Below are 20,989 nucleotides of genomic sequence, written 5' to 3' on the forward strand. Positions count from 1 at the left end.
CAGAACCCACCTCCTCTCTTAACTTTTATCTGGTTTTATTTATTCAGGTTTATTTGAAATGCAGAAAGAGAGAGAGAACAAACACAATTTCCCACTCACTAGTTCATTCTCCAAATGTTCAACAGCCAGGGCTACCCCAGGCTGAAGCCAGGAGCCTTTGGACACAAGCCAGGTATCCCATGTGGCTGGTAGGGTCCCAAGTACTTGAGCCATCATCTGGGAAGCTGGGATCAAGAGAGGAGCTGGGATTCTAGGATACGCACTCATATGGGATGAGGGAGTCTCAAGGGTGTCTTCATTGTTGTGCCAGATGTGGATCCCTCTTCCTAGTTCTTAAGAAATGATTGAGGAGAAAGATCTGGATTGGCAATGGCAGGTGAGTAAAGATGTATTTTCCCAACCTTTGAGGGTCCCTTGCTTTTGAGATGCCAAAGTGCCTGGAGACTGAGTTACTAGTATGATATTCCTGTTTCAAGCAGGAAACAAAAGATACTCTTTTTAATGATGGAATCTGAGGGTTATACAGTAAGGTCAACAATACTGTGGGACTTCTCATTGTCAAGTAAAAGTTTAATCTAGCAGAATAAAATATAAACCAGAAGATTTTTTTTTAGCCTGATGATCTAAGCATAAAAAAGGAAATAGAAAAGAACACATATCACTCTATTTTAATACTTGAAATAGCATAAATCATAAGAGTTTCTATACTACACTATACAAAGAATATACTGTTACTTTCCAAAGAAATCAATTTCCTACAGGGTTTTCTGAACAGTCACTCCATACAGCTAAGAACTTGACCCTTCAGCCACAGCTGACACATAGACTATGAACTACTATGTTCCCAAGTCTTCCATTGTGCCCATTTCTGCTGCCACGGAGGGATGAGCTCCTGGAGACCTGTTGCGGTCCCTTTCATCTCCTGCACCAGAAAACATGGGCTCTGCAGGTGAATGCGAGCAGCTTCTGTGCTTGGCTCTCCATGGGTATGCTTTCCTTTAAGAGAACTTGCGTTTCTTCATGGCTTCCGCCTTGACCGCCAGGCTCTTGGCACAGATGGTCAAGACCACAATGAGAACACCCACCACAAATGTCACCAGGGGCCAGAGGAAGCAATGCAGGAGGACAATCTCATCGTGCGTGCGATGCAGGAGCACGTCGTCTGGTCTGTAAGACAGTGGACAAGTGGGAAGAAAGGGTGGTCAGAGGCTTGGGTACGGCATAGAAAACGCTACAACTGAGATCCAAATTTGCTTTCCAGTCCATAGGGAATAATCTTCATCGAAATCAAAGATTTCACTCTGACTATAAATACTGTACTTTGGAGTGCAGCTCTTGAATCAAGTAATTGGTGCAAATTTATACATTACGTGTAATATAATTTACATATTGCAAAAATGTCAAAATAGTAGCATCCTCTTAGGCTATTATTCTCCTTCATTTGAAGTAGCTCAACATCTCCACTTTTTCATCTTCTAAAATTTATTGCTCAAATGGTTTGAATCCGTCTATAAATTATTTTTTTTTTTTGGCTGGGGGGACATTCTCCAACAAATCCAAACCACTTAGATGGAGTCCAGATGAGTTTAATTCAAAGGAAAGTCAGTGTAAACCACTATTCAAATTAGTCAGAAACACAGATGGTGTAGCCTTCAGGCCAATTCAGCTTCCCTAAGTGAAATAGAGCTTTTTTTTTTTTTAATTAATACACAGACAAGAGATGAACTGAAAGCATGTTTTCATGCTTCTGGGTAGGATTCACTGCCATCTTAAACCACCGGTCATTTTGTTGATCATTCTTGCAAAGTTTTGGCAATATATGTCCATCTTTTTGATGTCAAATATTGATATAAAATTACGATCTGTTTTTCAATTCTTGCATTGGTCTCACTTTTAGGAAGCGAAGAGGGAGGTATGTGTGCCTCCTAGGCCAAGAGCTCTCCTCACTGATGATTAGAAAGTGATCCTGGGAATTTAGCTTTCCCATAAGAGGTTGACATTTTCCAAGATATCTCCACTCTGCTTCTACAGGAAGGTTTGGTCTGTTACGCTATGGTAGCTGTGCTCTTCCATAAAAAGAAGAAAATAACACAGAATAGTTTGTCCAGTAGCTCACAAGAACATCAAAGTCTTCAGAGTAAATGGACAATGCATTTAACAGAGAAATGTATTCCTATGGCGCATTCATGAGGCATCACTCTCATAACCCAGAATCTCTTCCCAGGAGCCTGATGAAAGATGCTGGATATTTTTCCTTCACCTACAATGGAGCTATCCAGTGGCATCAACAGGAAAAAATTTGCAGATTGGTTTTGAAATGACATAATTCTAGCATTTTGTCTCCTTTGGTACATTATATAACTTAAAGTCTGTATATGAAGTGAGAATTTTAATGATAATTTATTTTACAGTATTTCAATTAAGGTTCTATCAAGTGAATACACAGTCATGGTAATAATTGGTCAGAAATCAGCCCAACTTACACAGTCACTCCATCTTCTGAACTCCTGTAACAGCACATCATCTTTCAGACTTGGGTTATCATTAATTTATATGTTTGTGTGAATGTATATCTCCTTTTCTGCATGTAAGACTCATTGAGGCCATGACTTTGCCTTTTCTATTACTATACACATGAGGAGGACAGGATATAATGGGAAAGCCTCAACCTACATTTGCTTAGAAACTTCTTGACATTCCCCACACTCCGCCACCACCTCCAATAACAGGGCTTCGGCAAAACATTCTTCTAATATTTCAAATAACAAAACAACGCCATTCACTTTGAATTAGCCGTGTCAAATCTGTAATCACTTAGAGAAATGTATGCATTTCTTTGTAAGCAATTGACATCCATTTTCACTGCATACCACTCATAAGAAGTTTTTCCTCATAAGAAAGAAAAACTTATTTTTTTGCATAATGCTTAACAATTTACAGGACTACTTCTAAATTGTTACTGTGACCAAAGTCTGGGTCATTCCATGTGGCCTTGTAGGGCCTTCATTGAAGGCCTCTCCCCACCTAAGTGTCCTTCAATTTTATTAGGCAGGCAGCTTTTAGATCATTTAACCCCAAGTTATTTGCAAAGTTGTTTAGGCTCAGAGATTTAAGTTTCCATGATAATATAGGGAATTTTTAAAAAGAATTTATTGGCTTAAGAGATATAGAGCGAGCAAAAATCAATATGAGAAGTATAGGGTACTGATAGGTTTAAACTGACAGAATCATTAGCCAGGGTGAAGCATAGAGGGCAGATTCCAGGAGAAGATAGAAGACAGGCCGACAGCAGAGGGACACCTGGAGACCATTAGACCTGGGGAAGCTGCGGCGACAGCGCAACGGTGTTGCAGTGACCACACAGCCCAGCAGCACTTGGCCAGCAGCAATCCAAGCTCCGGCAGCAGTCCGAGCTCTGGTAGCAGCCAGGTGGGAAACAGAATTCAGCAGCAGCTTGGGAATAAACACAGGCAAAGAACTGCCTGTCCTGTTGATTTGTTTGCCCAGACCACAGAAAAAGAGCACCAGACTCCAAGGGATGGTGCAGGAACAGGGTGGCTCTTACAGCCCAGACCCCCATCAGTGCAGCATTGGGCACTGATTGCTCATGGTTTAGCACTTGCACAGCTTATTGCTGCCTCTCCAGCCCCACTGCCTTTGCCACACTACACAAAATGGCACCTGACGTAGTGCTGGTGGAGTTCTGAGTCTGCTGGCTGTTAGGCCTGGGGGCTACATGGACCCACTGTGAGTAGAACCTGCAGGATGTGAAGTTAGCACTGCTTTCCCTGTGGGATCAGTGCAGTGTTCTGAGCCAGAAACAAGCATGTCCCCGGCTATCTCTCCAGTCCCACAGCTTTTGCCCCACTACACAAAGTAGAAGTAGACAAGGGTGTCCACTCTCACCACTACTATTCAATACAGTATTAGGAGTTCTTTCCAGAGCAAGAAAACAAATTAAAGGAACTCAAATAAAAAATGAGGAACTGAAATTATCTCTATTTGTAGATGACATGATTTCTCTATGCAGGAAAACTAAAAGACTCAGTCAAGAGACTAAGAAAGAAAGAAATAGAAGGCATCAAATGATGGAGAACTTATCATATTCCTGGATCAGTAAGATCAATATCATCAAAATGTTCATATTACCAAAAGCAATATACAGATTCAACACGATCCCAATCAAAATCCCAACATTCTTCTCAGTAACAGAAAAGAAACAAAAGTTCATCTGGAAACACAAGAGAACACAAACAGCCAAAGCTATTCTGAAGAATAAAAAATCAAGCTGGAGTAATCACCAGACCTCAAGACATACTACAGAGCAGTGGTCATCAAAGCAAACTGGTACTGGCGCTGGCACAGAAACAGAGGAGAAGATCAGTGGAACAGAATAGAAACACCAGGATGAAGCCCACACAGGTATAGCCAACTAATCTTTAATAAGAAAACTTACCCAGGACAATAGCCTGGTCTCTTCAACAAATGCTACTGGGACAATCGGATTGCAACCTGCAGAGGTAAGACGCAAGACCCCCACCTGTCACTTTATACAGAAGACTGTTCTAAATGGATCAAGGAACTAAATCTGTACCCAGAAACCATCAAACTATTACAGTAAAACATAGGAAGCCCTCTCCAAGATACAGGAATGGGAAAGTTTCTTTAGATTCAAAAACACAAGTAGGCAAAGCCAAAATAAACAAATGGAACTACATCATACTAAAAAAACTTCTGTACAGCAAAGGAAATGATCCACAATGTGAAGAAGCAACCAACGAAACGGGAGAAAGCTTTTGCACACTACACCACTGATAGAGGACTAATGTCCAGGATTTACAATGAGCTCCAGAAGCCCAGCATCAGCAAAACAATCAATCCTGTGAAGAAATGGGTGAAGGGAATGAGCAGACATGTCTCAAAAGAACAAATTCAAATACTAACAGACATGAAATGATGCTCACGCTCCCTAGTCATTAGGGAGATACAAATGAAAATCACATTGGGATACCACCTAACTTCAGTGAGGCTGACCTACCTTCAGAGCTCTATTGACAATCTGCTGGCATGAATGTGGGGAGAAAGGTACCTTTCTTTCATGCTGGTGGGAGTGTAGGCTAGTACAACCACTATGGAAGTCAGTATGGAGAGTGCTTGGAGAACTGCAAATAAACCTGCCTATGACCCAACTACTCTGCTCTTAGAATACATCCAAAGGGAATGAAATCGGCATATGCGAAGGGGATCTTAATCCTATATTCAAAACAGCACAATCTACAATAACAAAGACATGGAAACAACCTAGATGCCTGTCCAAAAAGGAATGGATAAAGAAATTATGGTACATTTACTCCATGGAATACTACTCAGCCATTAAAAACAATTAAATTCTAGCACTGGTGACCAAATTGTCTCAACTAGAGACCATTACTCTCAGTGAAATGTCAATCCCAAAAGAACAAATACCATATGTTCTCTCTGATATAAGGCAACCTTCACGCAAATTATAACATCAATAGCTCTTTCAATACTGTTTTTGCTGTAACTCATGAGATCTGATATTTTTGTTTTTATTTTCATTTTTTCAAAATAGTTTCTTTTCTCTTATTAAATTCTTCACTGACTCATAGATCACAGAATAACATCATTTTCTCCAAGAAGGTTTTGTTTGTTTTGTTTTTGTTTTTCATTTCTTCATCAACACATTGGTTGTTCAGTAACATACTATTTAACTCCAAAATGTTGTAAATTTTTTTAACTGTATTCCTGTTGCTTTTCACTCACGGCTTTTTACTTAAAGAGAGCATACAGTTACTATATAATAGAAACTTTCCTCTCCAGATGTGAAGATACAATGCAGCACACATCTTTACTTCCAAATTAAAGATGAACCCCATATGAAACTATTGTATATACCTTGACAATAGGATGTTGGGCTGTCTTTCAATGTCTGTATCCGCAATGTCAGGATACACTTAAATAGAAGAATGATGGACTTATGAATTACTTACTGTATTACTATTGTTACAATTACTTATTGTATTGTATTGTTATTACTTATTTTAATAGCATGGGGTAAATCAGTTGCAGGTAGAAAATTTGGGGAGAGAGTAAGGAAAATCACAGGGCCTATGGAGTTGTATCACAAAATTAAAAATAAAATAGAAGCAGGAAAAGAACGAAAATGATTATGAATGAGAATGTCTTCCATGTGTTGTTTCACTCCCCAAGTCCCTGCAACAACAGCCAGGACTGGGCCAAGTCAAAGGCAGGAACCAGAAGCCAGGAACTATATACTGTACTCCCACATGTGTGGCAGGAACCCAACTACATGGGTTCATCCCCAGGTACATCAGCAGGAAGCTGGATGGGAAGCAGTGCAGCCAGGAGTTGAACTGGTACTCCAATACTTCAATATCGTCTGCAGGCAGCCCAGATGTTTGCCGAAATCACTGTTCACAAATACCTGCCCATATAGAGGGACTCTTAGGAATACAGATGATACGGGGACAGCGATATGGCTCAACAGGCTAATGATTTTGGAAGCCCTGGCTACTCCACTTTGATTTCAGCTCCCTGCTTGTGGACTGGGAAAGCGGCAGAGGATGGCTCACGTCCTTGGGCCCCTGAATCTATGTGGGAGACCTGGAAGCAGTCCCTGGCTTTGGGTCAGCTCAGCTCTAGCCCTTGCAGCCATTTGGAGAGTGAACAAGAGGATGGAAGATCTGTCTCTCTGTAAAATCTGCCTTTCAAATTAGAATAAATCTTCAAGAAAAAAAAAAAGTGGGTCCAGCACATGGCTCAGTGGCTAAATGCTCACCTTGCATGTACTAGGATCACACAGGGGTGCCTGTTCAAGTCCTGGATGTTTCATTTCCCATCCAGCTCCCTGCCTGTGGCCTGGGAAAGCAATGGAGGACAGCCCAAAGCCTTGGGACCCTGAACTCACATGGGAGACCTGGAAGAAGCGCCCAGCTTCTGGCTTCAGATTGGCTCATCTCCAGCCGCTGTGGCCACTGGGGAGTGGAACAGCAGATGGAAGAGTTTTCTCTCAGTCTCTCCTTCTCTCTGTACATCTGCCCTTTCAATACTAATAAATAAACCTTTAAAAAAAAGTAGACAATAAGCAAAAAAAGGAGAATAACTCAAATGACTTGAAAAATGTAGGTTAGGAATTTCTTTAGAAGAGTACAGGGACACTAACATAAAGCACTTTCAAACCCTGGGTAAAAAGAGCTATGGGTTCCCTGAGGAAAACGTTCCAAAGAATTAGAATAGTGGGCCTGGCGCAGTAGCCTAGTCGCTAAATTCCTCACCTTGCAAGTGCCGGGTTCCCATATGGGTGCTGGTTCTAATCTCAGTGGGCACCACTTCCTATCCAGGTCTCTGCATGTGGCCTGGGAAAGCAGTAGAGGATGGCCCAAGAACTTGGAACCTTGCACCTGCATGGGAGACCCAAAAGAAGTTACAGGTTTCTGGCTTCAGATCGGTTCAGCACTGGCCTCTGCAGAATGAGTCAACGGATGGAAGATCTTCCTCTCTGTCTCTACTCCTCTCTGTATATCTAACTTCACAATAAAAATAAGTAAGTGTTTAAAAAAATAAATAAAATTTACTATTTATTGTAAAGGCGTAGTTACAGAGAAAGGAAGAAAGGGAGAAGGAGAGAGGAGAAAAACAGGGAGAGGACATGAGGAAGCGAGAGAGGGAGGGTGTGTGGGAGAGCATGTTCTCACCTGCTGGTTCGTGCTCCAAAGGGCTGCAACTGAAAGAATTAATCCAGTTGGAAACCAGAAGCCAAGAGCTTCTTCCTGGCCTCCCCCGTGGCTGGCAGGGCCTCGAGCATTTAAACCATCTTTTGCTGGTTTGCCAGGCCCTTTCAGCAGGGTGCTGGCTCAGAAGTCGAGCAGTCAGAACTCAAACTGGAAACTGTATGGAATGCTGGTGTCACAAGTGGTGGCTTAACCCTACAGGCTACAACACCAGCTACTCCTCAGAAAACTTTTAACAGTCACTTTAAAACTGAAGAAAGTGAGGTAAGTAAGATTAATTTATTCATAGTACCACTAGGACTTGAAACCATACCTGCATGTTGTTGTTTTTTTAAACTGTACTAGTTACCCTTGGGCTGGCTTTTGTCTAATTAGATCCACCTATGGTGCAGCTAAAATGCAGTTCTTGGCTTGCAAGGTATAGAGACCTTGAAAGACTTCTGAGAAACTCTGCAGTGACTCTAAACGTCCCTGAGTTTAAGAAGCACTGTGTAAAACATTGATAGTTTATAAAAAAAAAAAAAAAAAAAAGTAGGCTGAAACAGAGAGCTACTTAACCAGTGATATTCAAAGCTGTCTGAATTAATACTCATGTGTCCAGGTTGCTTTCTTAGCCTCACAGACACAGGTAGAATGTACATTGCATGAAGGTCACCAGGGATGAGACAGAGGAAAATGGGGGTGATAGAAGAGTAACAATGGGGTACAGGGGAAGCTTAAGGGATAGAAATGGTGACTAGGCCTCTGGATTTGGTCAGAGAAGAGTTCCTTCATTCTATTTTGCAGGAAAGCGGGGCCCCCCCCCCCGCCCCGGGCTATCAGCAATACCCATCCACATAAAGAAAAAGACAAGGTATTGGTGTACATCATCCTAAAGATAGAAAACATATTTCGTTCACCTTGGCATCACCAGCAGGAATTCTCTTATTCCACAGTGCTTTTTCTGCTAATAGAGGACAAAATGATGACCCTTTTGTAGGCCCCGGTCTCCCAAGGGTTAACTCCAGAGCTTAGCTTGTTTCTCAAGGTGTAACAGGATGGGCAATCTTGGCCTGATGCATTTAGCCCCTGGCTCCACTGCAAGTTCCCTCTTCCCTGCTTTTTAGGTTGCCCTCCGGGGAGCTTAGGAGTTGCTTGAGCATTGGGAAAGTACTGGGAGGAGCTAAGCAGACTATAAAAATGGGGACCAACTTTGAATAAATTGGCATCCTCTTCACAAGAAAGACTCACTGTGTGTTTGTTTTGTAACCCTAGTCCCTCCGCCCAGCTTGGGGTACATGGCGACTGGGGCGTTGCCGATATCTTTTTTTTTTTTTTAATGGAATGGCAGATTTCTGAACCTTAAGCAATTCATACAAAAATCCGAACTGCTTTACAATCGACCAGGATTGCATAACTGTATCTACACCAACCAAGATGGCTCGATCTGCTTCGAAGGGCTTACTCCACGAGATCCTAACAAGAAATAGAACTCTGCCTGGATTTATGATCACAAGTACTTCTCACTCATCTCAGCAGGGGATTTTCATTTTCATATCAGCTGCTAGGAAGTTAAATTTTGGCCCATTACAGCAGACGATATAGCATTCTGGTGCCAACTACACCCCTAATGCCTTGTCCTTTTTTTCCTCACACTCTTCTTATAACTTATTTTATCCTGCTAAATCTTCTCAATCTTTTAGCCGATTCATTAAATCTTCCTTAAAATAAGCATAGGAATGAAGTCCCTACATTTACATATCAAGTATACAATCAACCCCAAAGCTTTTTGAGTCATGGGAGTTTTGCTCATATTTGTCTGACAAGTAATGAATGCACTACATCATTACAAGATTTTTCCACTTATGTATTTAGTAGAAATCTTACCTTAAAGTCTAAAAATGCCTCATCATTATCACAATCAAAATACTCCTGCAGGCGTAGTTGCGGTCCTGTTTGCCAGGCTTCTGGTAGAGTAGCAGAACCAATAATACCAAAAAGGTTAACAACTTCATTCTCCAAACCTTTTAAGTAGGTGTCCTAAACCTTGTTTATCACATATAAAATGACATTTTCTTAAAAAACAATTCTGAAGTAGAAAGACAAATTACTTGAGTACAATAATATCCTTGCCAGTAAAAAAAAAAAAAAAAAAAAAAAAGCAGACTCAGTATAATTAAGCAGCAAGAAAAATGAATAAAAATCCAAGGCTAAGTAAAGCTACGTAAAACTTATCTCTGAGCTTCTTTTTTCAAAAAGATTTATTCGTTTTTATTGGAAAGGCAGATCTACAGAGAGAAACAGAGACAGAAGGATCTTCTGTCCACTGGTTCACTCCCCAAGTGGCCACAACAGCCAGAGCTGAGCCAACCTGATGCCAGGAGTCAGAAGCTTTTTTCCAGGTCTCCCACATGGGTGCGGGCTCCCAAGGTTTTGGGCTGTCTTCAACTGCTTTCCCAGGCCACAAGTTGGGAACTGGATGGGACACAAGCAGCCAGGATACAAACCAGCGCCCAGAGGGGATCCCAGTGCATGCAAGATGAGCACAACAATGCACCAGAACAAACTTTTTGCTAAGGCTTCCTTGACAAAGATTTTGTGTGTACTGCTTCAAAATATAATCTGTATAAAACAGTTTTAAGAGGTTCTTTAATAGCTGTCTTACAAAGCTGTGTAATGATGAAATCATTTGGGAATTTTTAACAAAGCCCTCTCAAAAGTCTGAGACCTGTCGCATCAGACAAAGGTTTTGAACAGTTAATGATTATTCACATCTGGACACAATGGAATTAAAACAATACTTTTTAAATACAAGAGTATCAACCCAGTTTTTGACAATAACTGAAGAGTAAATCACTCAAGACAGAGGCACCCGAGGTGAAGGCACCCTGTGTTGGTGGCTGCAAGGAGATTCTTCTAACCAGAGGGGACAAAATGATGCTTTACAATGGAAACAAACAAACAAAAATCTGACAATATGTTCTTTCCCTGATAACTCTGCTGGGTTTCAAACAACCTTAGAAAGTTGTCTATACAACCCTCAAATGTATGGAGGGAGACAAAACACATCCCATGAAAATATTTGACTCAATCTACTGATTTTAAAGACTTTCAAAGATTTTTTTTTCCCACTCAAAGATGTTACAGATTGGCTGATAAAAAATGGTGAGCTGGATTTGGCACAGCTGAGCTGTCTTGACTGAACCAATGTGTCCGATTGCTATTGAGAGCAAGATAAAACCCTGCCCTGAGCAAGGGAACGCACACTCATGTCCCTGAGCCACCTAGAAGTTCTTTCAAGTTCTATTCAAGGTAACAGTGGGAATACAGAGATCTTTTGTGGCATCTTTTATGTTGAAGTGCTCTACTGTTGGAGACTCACTTGGAACCCAGAGTTGCTAAAACAGACACCTGAGTTGGAACCATTTGAGATTCAACACATGTCAAAGGAAGCCTTCCCAGCTTCCTGTATCTAACTTTTAAATCCATCAGTCTGGCTATAAGACTCCCCCAAATCCCTCATCAGGGCACTTTCACTGCTCTGACAAAGACAGAAATCCACACTGACCTGAAAATACAAGCATTATCACAAACTTGTCCCTCCCACAGGAGTCTTTGTTCCCCTTTCCTTGTTCCTATTAAGACAGATAAGTCTTGATTCTAATCTCTTTTTCCTCCTCATCTACAGAACTCCTGTGCATGCAGTCATTTTAACAATAACACTATATGCTTTTTATTACCTTTTTGTAACAATTTTTCTTTATTTTCATTTTATTTGAGTATCCACTAATTCCCTTCCCAATTGGCTGCAACCACAAGGGTTAAGCCAGGCCAAAGCCAAGTGCCCAAGGTTCAATCTGAATCTTCTATGTGACAAGCAGGGAACCAAGTACTGAAGCCATCACCTGCAGCCTCCCAGGATGCACATCAGCAGGAAGCCATTTCAGAAGTAGAGCAACCAGAACATGAACCAAGCACTCCACCAAGGGATGTGAGCATTCCAAGCGGGTAACTTAAATACTACATCTGTATATTTTCCCAATCTGATTCTTAAAAGCTTCAAGTTAGAGAACTGGTAAAGGAATAATCCTAGCTCAAGATGTCCCTGGAGATTTCAGGGAGAAAAAAAGAGAGAAAGAGGGAGAAAGAGGGAGAAAGAGGGAGAAAGAGGGAGAAAGAAAGAGGGAGAAAGAAAGAAAGAAAGAAAGAAAGAAAGAAAGAAAGAAAGAAAGAAAGAAAGAAAGAAAGAAAGAAAGAAAGAAAGAAAGAAGGAAAGAAGAAAGAAAGAAAGAAAGAAAGAAAGAAAGAAAGAAGGAAAGAAAGAAAGAAAGAAAGAAAGAAAGAAAGAAAGAAAGAAAGAAAGAAAGAAAGAAAGAAAGAGGGAAAGGACAAAAGGAAGGAAGGGAGAGAGAGAGGGAGGGAGGGAGGGAGGGAGGGAGGGAGGGAGGGAGGAAGGAAGGAAGGAAGGAAGGAAGGAAGGAAGGAAGGAAGGAAGGAAGAAAGAAAGAAAGAAAGAAAGAAAGAAAGAAAGAAAGAAAGAAAGAAAGAAAGAAAGAAAGAAAGAAAGAAAGAGGGAAAGGACAAAAGGAAGGAAGGGAGAGAGAGAGGGAGGGAGGGAGGGAGGGAGGGAGGGAGGAAGGAAGGAAGGAAGGAAGAAGCAGGTAATTGTCAATACTGCATACCAGATGGATGCTTATGACGTTCTCACTTTGAAACAGTAAAGCTAATCAATGAATCCATTGTACCTGAAGGCCAGTGGAGTATACAAAGGTTTTATCAATAATAAACCAATTTTTGTTATTCTACTGAAAACACCACAGATGAAGAATTTTTGAAATAGTTACCTTCTGAGATCAGATCGAAGAAATTGCACTAAATTTGCTTCCACCCCCATCCTCTTTCCCCTGTGTGTGTACTGCTGGGGTAGACAGGAGAGTGTTGGCCAGAGGTTCTCTCCAGCTGCAGATGAGGATTTTTTGCCGTTGGCTGATTTCAGAAGAGTTGCAAGATTTTGCAAACTAGACCACAGCTTCCTAAATTCCGGGGAGCTGTTCTTAAGAAGAGTGCTTTGCTTCTTTAAAGCTATGGTCTATGGCTTCTTTGACTTAGTTATTTATTTCCCAGCAACTGCTTCTGGTCAAAATGTTATGACTCAAGGTTTAAGCAGAAATAAATTGCAGAAAAAATGACATCAAAACTTTCCTATTTGTCACATTTTTCTAACAATTTTCAGCTTGCATTTCTACTTTGGTGCTCCAGTAAAGTGAAAATACAGCACTATTTTCCAATATTTCTGGAAAAGATGGAATACTTGAGTTGTATTGATAGGATAGTGCCATTCACAGAAGAAAACATGGTTTGCCATCTTCTTTTCGCCCCATCATAAAAAAGTTCCAGATAAGTTAGAACATAAAACAGGCCACAAACGTTCTAGGAAAAAATACTTAATATATCTAGAAACCTTGGAGCTTCCTCATTTATAAAGCGGGAAAGAAAACCCTTGTCAAGCAAGACTGAATGGGTGCAGGTTTGATGTGCAACAGTTTAAGCTGATGGCTGGGATACAGCATCTTATTTGGAGTGCCTGTTCAAGTTCCAGCTACTCCTCCACTTGTGATTCAGTTTCCTACTGATGCACCCCGAAAGGCAACAGAAGATCATTTCCATATGTTAGGGTCCCTGCCATCCTTGAGGGACCCTGGAGGAAGTTCTAAGCTCCTGGCTTTAGCCTGGTCTAGCCCTGGCTGCTGCTGACGACTTGGGGAGTGAACCAATAGGTAGGAGAGCTCTCTCTCTACCTAAATAAATCTTAAAAAAAGAATATAGGATTAATATATTTATATAAGGTCTCTTTTCATAGAACTCTACTCAACACAGATGGCCTCAATTCTAATTCATACCCAAATTCTCCAACCTTACAGACATGAACTTGTCAACCCCCAGTACATCACAAAACAGAACCAGAATGTTTTAAAACTTGTGACATTTTCAGGTCTCTGAGTTGAAGAAAAGCTCATAGACATTCATTGTAAAAGGCAATTTCATAAGAATTATCCTCAAAGACCTACCTATGTTTGTTTTTCTACTACTGCTGCTCAAATTTAGCAACAAACCAATACAAATTTATTTTCAGTTCTGGCAGTCGGAAGTCAGAAATCTGTTTCATACAGCCAAAATCAAGGTGCTAGGAAGTCTTTGTTCCTTCTAGAAGTTTCTGTAGGACATCCTGTTCCCCCGTCTTTGCTAGCTCCTCGAGACTGCCTGCATTCCTGAGCTCAGGCTCTGATCCGGTACCATTCTTATTCATTCTTGCTTCCATCACTATCTCCACTTTGTTTTACCTTGTTTCCCTCTTATAAGGATTCTAATCTGAGTATATTTAGAGCCCATCCAGATAACCCAGGATAATCTCCTCATCTCAAACCCACTGGTGTGATCACATCTTCAAAGTCCCCTTCTGCCTTCTAGCACAACAAAGTAAGATAACAAAAATCCATGGGAAATAGGAAAGCATACATTTCTGGGGTGCTATTATTCAGTCAACCGTCCAACTAAACACACTGTATTACTTGTGTAATACAGTTTCCCACTAACGTAAGTTTTCTATATCTTCACTTAGTCATTCAGGACTAAATCATTAATAGAAATATCAGAAAAATACCTTGGGGAATAAATTTCTTCTCTAGCATCCCTATCTGAGTGACAAAAATATTTACTTCTCTATCCTTTTCTTCAAACTTAATGTTTTTATTGCAAAGTTATTTACATACAAAACATACCCTGCCCTGAAGATGAATACACGCTGGGAAGCACCGCTCTTTCCCTTGCCCACACCATTTTCCTCCATGCTGTTGTTGACTAGTAAGAGTTCCACCCCATTCCCAGGATCCTCTGTTCGTAGGCACACCACTAACCGAACTTCCCCCATTTTAACACAAATTCCACTTCTTAAGTTTACAATAATTCTTTGTTACTTCTTTTTCAGCTGCTTTATCAAATATGTTTGCAGAATCTTGGTTGGATCAAGTCTTAACTTGGCTCAAGTACTATCTTATCAACATCCCATGTTTAACCTTCCTGAGCCTTTTTTTTTCTGTCAATTATTCTTCATTTTTTAAAGGTCTGAACTATAAAATTGATTTGAAATTTCCAAAAAGGATGATTCAGAAGTAACAGTTCTTGTATTGCTTTAATATTGCTGATTTATGAACCTTGCAATTTTACTTTCCATGAAGTTTCACCATCTCCCTATCCAGGCCAGTCCATTCTAATGATCCACTTTCATTCATACACAATTTTTCTCATTATTTAAAGAGTAATACTGGGTTATTAAATCATATGTTAGCCAGAAATAGGGAACATTTAATGTTGGCCATTATGTCCCCAAAGAAGATCTCTCAGAAGTCATTTTCCATCTTAGTAAGGCATAGTCCAAGATAGTCATGGTCAAAAAATAAAAATGTTGATTTATGATGCCAATGCTTAAAATATCCTTCTGTTTTGCAATTTCTTAAAGGAATTAATTCTTCAACATCAAATTGAGCCTGTTGTGATCTACCATGTCCAACTACAGGACTACAAAAGGGACTCGCAAAACAAATCAGGAGCTGGAAAGAACAGACAGCAACAGCACTAATCATGCCAGGACATCCCACTTCCCCCTCACCATGTAAGGCAAAACAACAGGACCCCTTCGCTTGTGAAGCTAAGCATCACAAGCAGATAAGACTCTTACAGACAGGCTACAAACATTGCAGGGATTAATCATTGAACCAAGCATGTGTCTGTCCCTCAAAATCCTGAAAATCAGGGTAGAGTCTTCTCTTTGAAACAAAACAGATAATGTTTAAGGACGTAAAACCAGCGTCTTTTAAGCCTACCCAATGCCTTAATTCTAGGACTCCAGTGTTCAAACTTGCTTCATTGTTTCAGGAGGAGAAAACTACAGGTCACACCAACAGAGCACCTGTGTACACAAAAAGATTCTTTTGAAGGAGCATTTTAACAGCCACATTCTGTGTCATTTCCCTAAGCTGAATCATGTTCTCAGCCCTCGCTCCAAGCACAGAGGACACAGAAAATGAGGAGGAAATGTAATCACAGATCACACTACTGCATTGTGGGCGTGAGAAACCGTTTCCAGGGAGAAGATGACAAACATACTGATGCACCCAAAATATGGATATGAGTTAGGATTCCATTGGGTATTTCTAAGGCTGCCAAGAACTTCAGAATTTGGTTCTCAAGGAAATGAGGTGGGTAAGGAATCCCCTCAAATGTCACTGTGTTTTCTTACTGTCTGAACAATAGCGGGTGTGCTGTGTAAAACTGACAAACGCCACTTAAAGGAGGTCAACAGACATTTCCTCCGTGACTTTTGACATAAAATCCAGATGGCAAGGGTCTCCTAAATAATATGTTCAAAAGGGGGCCAAGCAGCAGAGGCTCCTGTACTCACTCAGGGTCAAATGCAAATGTGCTGACAAAGAACAGGGTCTGTCCAACTCTGCAGGGTTTGGATTTCTCCCAGGGGTCCCTGCGCCTCAGAGCGAGCATGCAGACCCTGTTAAGCTATCTGGGAGAGCTCAGCACATGTTCATGGAGTGGGAAAAGCCTTCTAGAAAGGAGTCAAAACCTAATGCCACAGAGTTTCAGTGAAGGGTAGAAAAAAAGGGCTTCATGGGGATTTTCTGAGGAACCACATATATTTGTTTGAAATTGCAAATATCACGGATGTATCTGCATAAACAGTCATGTGTATTTGCTTGTGTTTCTACAGATTGTGCCAACTATTTTCAGAGAATTTCCAAGAGCAAGTGATCATGTTTACTATTCTGTTTTTCATTATTGCTTTTCTTCCTGCTTGGTTTCTGAATCCACCTACAGGCCAGCCAACCCCCTAGCATATAATAACAACTGTCGTTAGGAATTCTTATTCCTGTAGTACCTGCCTCCATCTCTACCTAGGTGCTATTCCCTACTTAAGGGGCTTTCCAAGACTGCTACTCCGACACATTTTATTTAGACCTGGTAGGCTGGGAAATGCTGTCTACCCAGCTAAGCCAACAGCAAATGTGCCCAGGCAGGGAAGTTAACATTCTGCTATTTCCACACCTAAGATCTGATAATAATTCTGCAGTTATTCATTCCACAACTTAGCACCAGAAAATAACCTTTAATGTTTGATTAGATTAAGACTATTCCCTATTATGAAACCTACAATGATGAAAGACCAACTACTTGCCACAATTTGTTTTCTAAATTTCCTGTATGAATATTGTATCCTTTTTCTGGCAGCTCTGGAGAAAAGATATTAAAATGTATGCTGGGAAAGGGATCTGTTGATTCCTGGGAAAGTTTTGAGGACAGGCTTTTTTCCTGTTACAATACTACCATTCTAGAAGATTCTCTGTTTTTGTTTTTATTTCATTGGAAAGACAGAGAAACAGACAGAACTTTTCATCTGCTGATTTACTCCTCAGATACCCGCATCAGCTGGAGCTGGGCCAGATTGAAGCCAGAATCCTAACACTCTATCCTGTCTCCCACAGGAAGAGACCAAAATGCTTGAATCAGCATAGTATGCCCTCTCAGAGTGCACATTAGCAAGGAAGCTAGATCAAAAGTGCAGAAACCAGAATTCCAACTGGCAACACTCATATGGCAGGTAGATAGCTAAGGTGGTAACTCAGCTGCAGTGTCAAACAGCTGCCCCAAAGATTCCCAACTGTTAAAACCCATTTCATTGAAATGTACTGTGCACCAAATACAAATTTTTGTGCCCTGGGAAAGCAGCAGAGGATGGCCCAAAGCCTTGGGACCCTATATCCATCCAGAAGAAGCTCCTGGCTCCGGGCTTAAGATTGGCTCAGCTCTAATAATTGTGGCCATTTGGGGAGTGAAACAGTGGATGGAAGATCATTCTTTCTGTCTCTTTGTAAATCTGCCTTTCCAATAAAAATGAATAAATCTTTTTTAAAAACAGTGCATGAGTAATAGATTTGTAGTAGGTACTTTTTGTTGTTGTTGTTCTCTATTAAGCAGTTGTATATCTTGTTTAAAAAACATTAAGCAGATTTGGAAATACTTTTTATAATGATAGTAGCTAAACTATTTTTTGAAGTTCTTTTTCTAAATGATAAATTATTCACAAATAAATTCAGAAAACACAAGTACTATAGTGAATATGGATAACAAATGGTTACTTATAATTGAATAATATACTTTGCTAATGTTTATGTATTTTCATCTACTTGAAAAGCAATGACAGAGTCAGAAAGAGAAAGAGCATTCTTCCATCTGTTGGCTAACTCATCAAATGCCTGCAAGAGGCCAGTCAGAAACAAGACATCCAGAATTCCAGGTCTACTATGTGGATGGCCAAGGGTCCAAGCACTTGAGCTGTCATGCATTGCCTCCCAGGATGCACTAGCAGGAAACTGCATGGGAAGCAAAAGAACAAAGAATGAGTCAGCATTCTGACATGGATGAAGGCATCCTGACCGGTTAACCTGCTGTGCCATGACACTCACCCCAGCAACGGAACTGTAAAACTTAAGTAATTAAAAAAATATCTCTCAGTCAATTTTCCAATCTCAGTCATGTCATAAACTTATTTTTTATTTTGGTAGCAAGTGATATCCAAAATTTTTTAAAAGTGCAAATTACCATCTGATTGGTGAAACACACATAGTAGAGTCTGAAAAAAATCATGAGAAATTCTACGCACTGGAATTTCTAAGGAAATATGCTTTAGTTTCTTTTTCTATGGGACTAACACTAATGCCACAGATGGGGGCCACTCTGTCAATCGGGGTCCTGTGGGGATAAAGGTATGGAGTGAAGTGGCATATCACTAAGACAGACATGCATAGAAAATAAATTTCCATTGTGATTAAATTTCTAAGATTTTCCGCTTATCACAGAACAGTTTAGTTTTAGCCAATTTATTAATTAAACGTCCAGGCTGTCACAATTAGTTCCAGTGTGGCTGTTTGGTATAGTGGTTAAAAGCCTATTTGGGATGCCCACATACTGTATATCAGAGTGCCTTGGGTTTAAGTCTTGGCTCAACTTCTATCTCAGCTTCCTATTAATGAATACTCAGAGGCAGCAGGTGACGGTTTCAGTATTTGGGTCCCTGTCACCCATGTGAGATCCAGACTGAGTTCTAGGCTTCAGGCTTTGGCCTGGCTCAGCCTTGGTTGTTGTGGTCATTTGTGGAATGATCCAATATATTTCCACCTTAGCGGAAATAATTGTTTTTAAATAATGCTCTCTTAATCTGAGACACAAAACCAGCTTAAAGATGCATTTTTTCATTATTTAAAAAGACTGCTTTGGTTTTCTTCTATTCAGTCACTTGACATTTGCAGAGCACCTAAAATTTGGCAGGCTCCAGGGTCATCCTTGTGTGTTAGCCCTCACTAGTTAGCTGTAATCCTGAGGGTCTGTCTCTTGTTGACCTACCTGTTGCTGGCATAATGCCTGCCATGTGCTCTAGATGCTCTGTTTGTTCTTTACTGATTGATGAAAGCCATCACAAAATGTAATGGACATCTGCACAATACAGAGGTATTAAAAGAGAAAGGATACAAAAATTTGCCCGGAAAAATATAAATTATCTTTTTGAGTAGACATTAAAGAACAGGGACTTAAGGTTTAATGAATAAATGGGCAAAGAATTTGTTAGATGGCACAGCGCAATACAAAGCGCAATACAAATTTTCTGGATCTGGATTACCAGGTGAGTTGACACCAAACACAGACAGACAAACAAACACACACTAACAGAGATTAGAATCTTAGCAGATGACAACAGGAAGGGCTGGGACAGGCCAGAAAATAGGAACCTAGAACTCCATCTAGGTCTTCCACTTGAGTGACACCTGCTGCCTCCTAGAATGTATTAGTAGGAAGCTGGAAGGGAAGTAGTGGAGCTAGGACTCAAATTAGCATTCTGAGGTGTAATGGGGACCTCCCCAATGAGGGCTTAAACCACTACACCACAATTCTCCTGAATTAAAAATTCATTCATTCATTCATTCATTCAAGGAGAAAGAGGGGTGGAGAGAGAGAAAGGGGAGGAAGAAAGAGAGAGAGAGAGAAATTTCATCTACTGCTTCACTTTCCAATGCCTATAATGTTTGCACTGGGACAGAGCCAAACTCAGGAACTGGAAATTTCCACATGGATGGTACCGACCCACCTACTTGAGCCATCACTTCTGTCTCCCAGGGTCTGAATTAGAACCTCTCAGGAAGCTGGATCAGAAACCAAAGACACCCCAACATTAGCCCAGGTTTTCTGATGTGAAATGCAGGTGCCTCAAGTGCTAGGCCAAGTGTCTACTCTCTAAAATTCTTGCATTTATATCTAAAACACAAATGTGTACGTTTAGGAATTGGGGGAATCATGTTGTAAGAGCAATGTGTATAAAGCAGATGTGGGAGAAATGGATTGCATTAGTTATAAACTCTGTATGAGACAAGAGTATGTTATTTTGCAAAACCCACATCAGGCCTCATGAACCGAGTTTTAGATTACAGACTGAATAACATTTCCAGGAATGCTGTGCACTGGGCAGGGGCTAGCTCAGGATATAATAAGTAAGGTGCCATTCCCAGCAGTGACAGCTCTATGGATTCACAACATCTATGGTCGGAAGGTCAAGAGCTCGTGTTCAGATCCTTATCCTGCTAATTACTAGCCACACTATCCTGAAGGATCTTCCGTAAGACTTGGAAAACACGGACCACCTTCCCACTGAGACTCCAGCATGAACAGAGATGAAGTTCTTCAAACTGTGGTAAAGTCTATCTAACAAAAGTTGCCAATTTTTAATGTACAATTTGGTGGTACTAATTAATTCAAAATATCATTGTCATCATCACTATTTCTAATAGGTTTTCATCACACCAGAAATGCTGCAACCAGTGAGCTATATACTCCCATGTTCCCTTTCCTCCAGTCCCTGATAACCTCTCTCAACTTTTTGCTTTATGGACATGCCCAATCCCTGTGTTTCCTAGGATGAAAGTCCTGACAACTCAAGATGTTAGAAAACAGAATGGGTTTCTTCGGGGGAAATGATGTGCACTGTCACTGAGCTCCAAGCAGAGGATGGAAAATCCTTCCCAAGAAATGCTGTGGTGGGGGATTTGCTCAGGGTTGGACTAAATGACTGAAACATGTCCCTGTTTCTGACAGCCCACAAATGCCCCAGCACACTTTCTGTG

The 20,989-nt window shown here is 40.7% G+C and overlaps 1 protein-coding gene across 1 annotated transcript in view; it reads right to left on the bottom strand.

Annotated features, from left to right (window-relative positions):
- Positions 1-483: 483 nt before the first annotated feature.
- Positions 484-20,989, bottom strand: part of KCNMB4 (potassium calcium-activated channel subfamily M regulatory beta subunit 4) — a 57,875-nt gene continuing 37,369 nt past the window's right edge. Inside the window, exon 3 of the mRNA XM_040981755.1 lies at positions 484-1,167. Within this exon, the coding sequence (XP_040837689.1) occupies positions 999-1,167 (169 nt within the window). The 3' untranslated portion in view covers positions 484-998. The remainder of the gene's footprint in view (positions 1,168-20,989) is intronic.

Source organism: Ochotona curzoniae, unplaced genomic scaffold (assembly GCF_017591425.1).
Source record: "Ochotona curzoniae isolate NIBS_2020 unplaced genomic scaffold, NIBS_Ocur_1.0 contig_1014, whole genome shotgun sequence".
NCBI classification, from domain to species: domain Eukaryota; kingdom Metazoa; phylum Chordata; class Mammalia; order Lagomorpha; family Ochotonidae; genus Ochotona; species Ochotona curzoniae.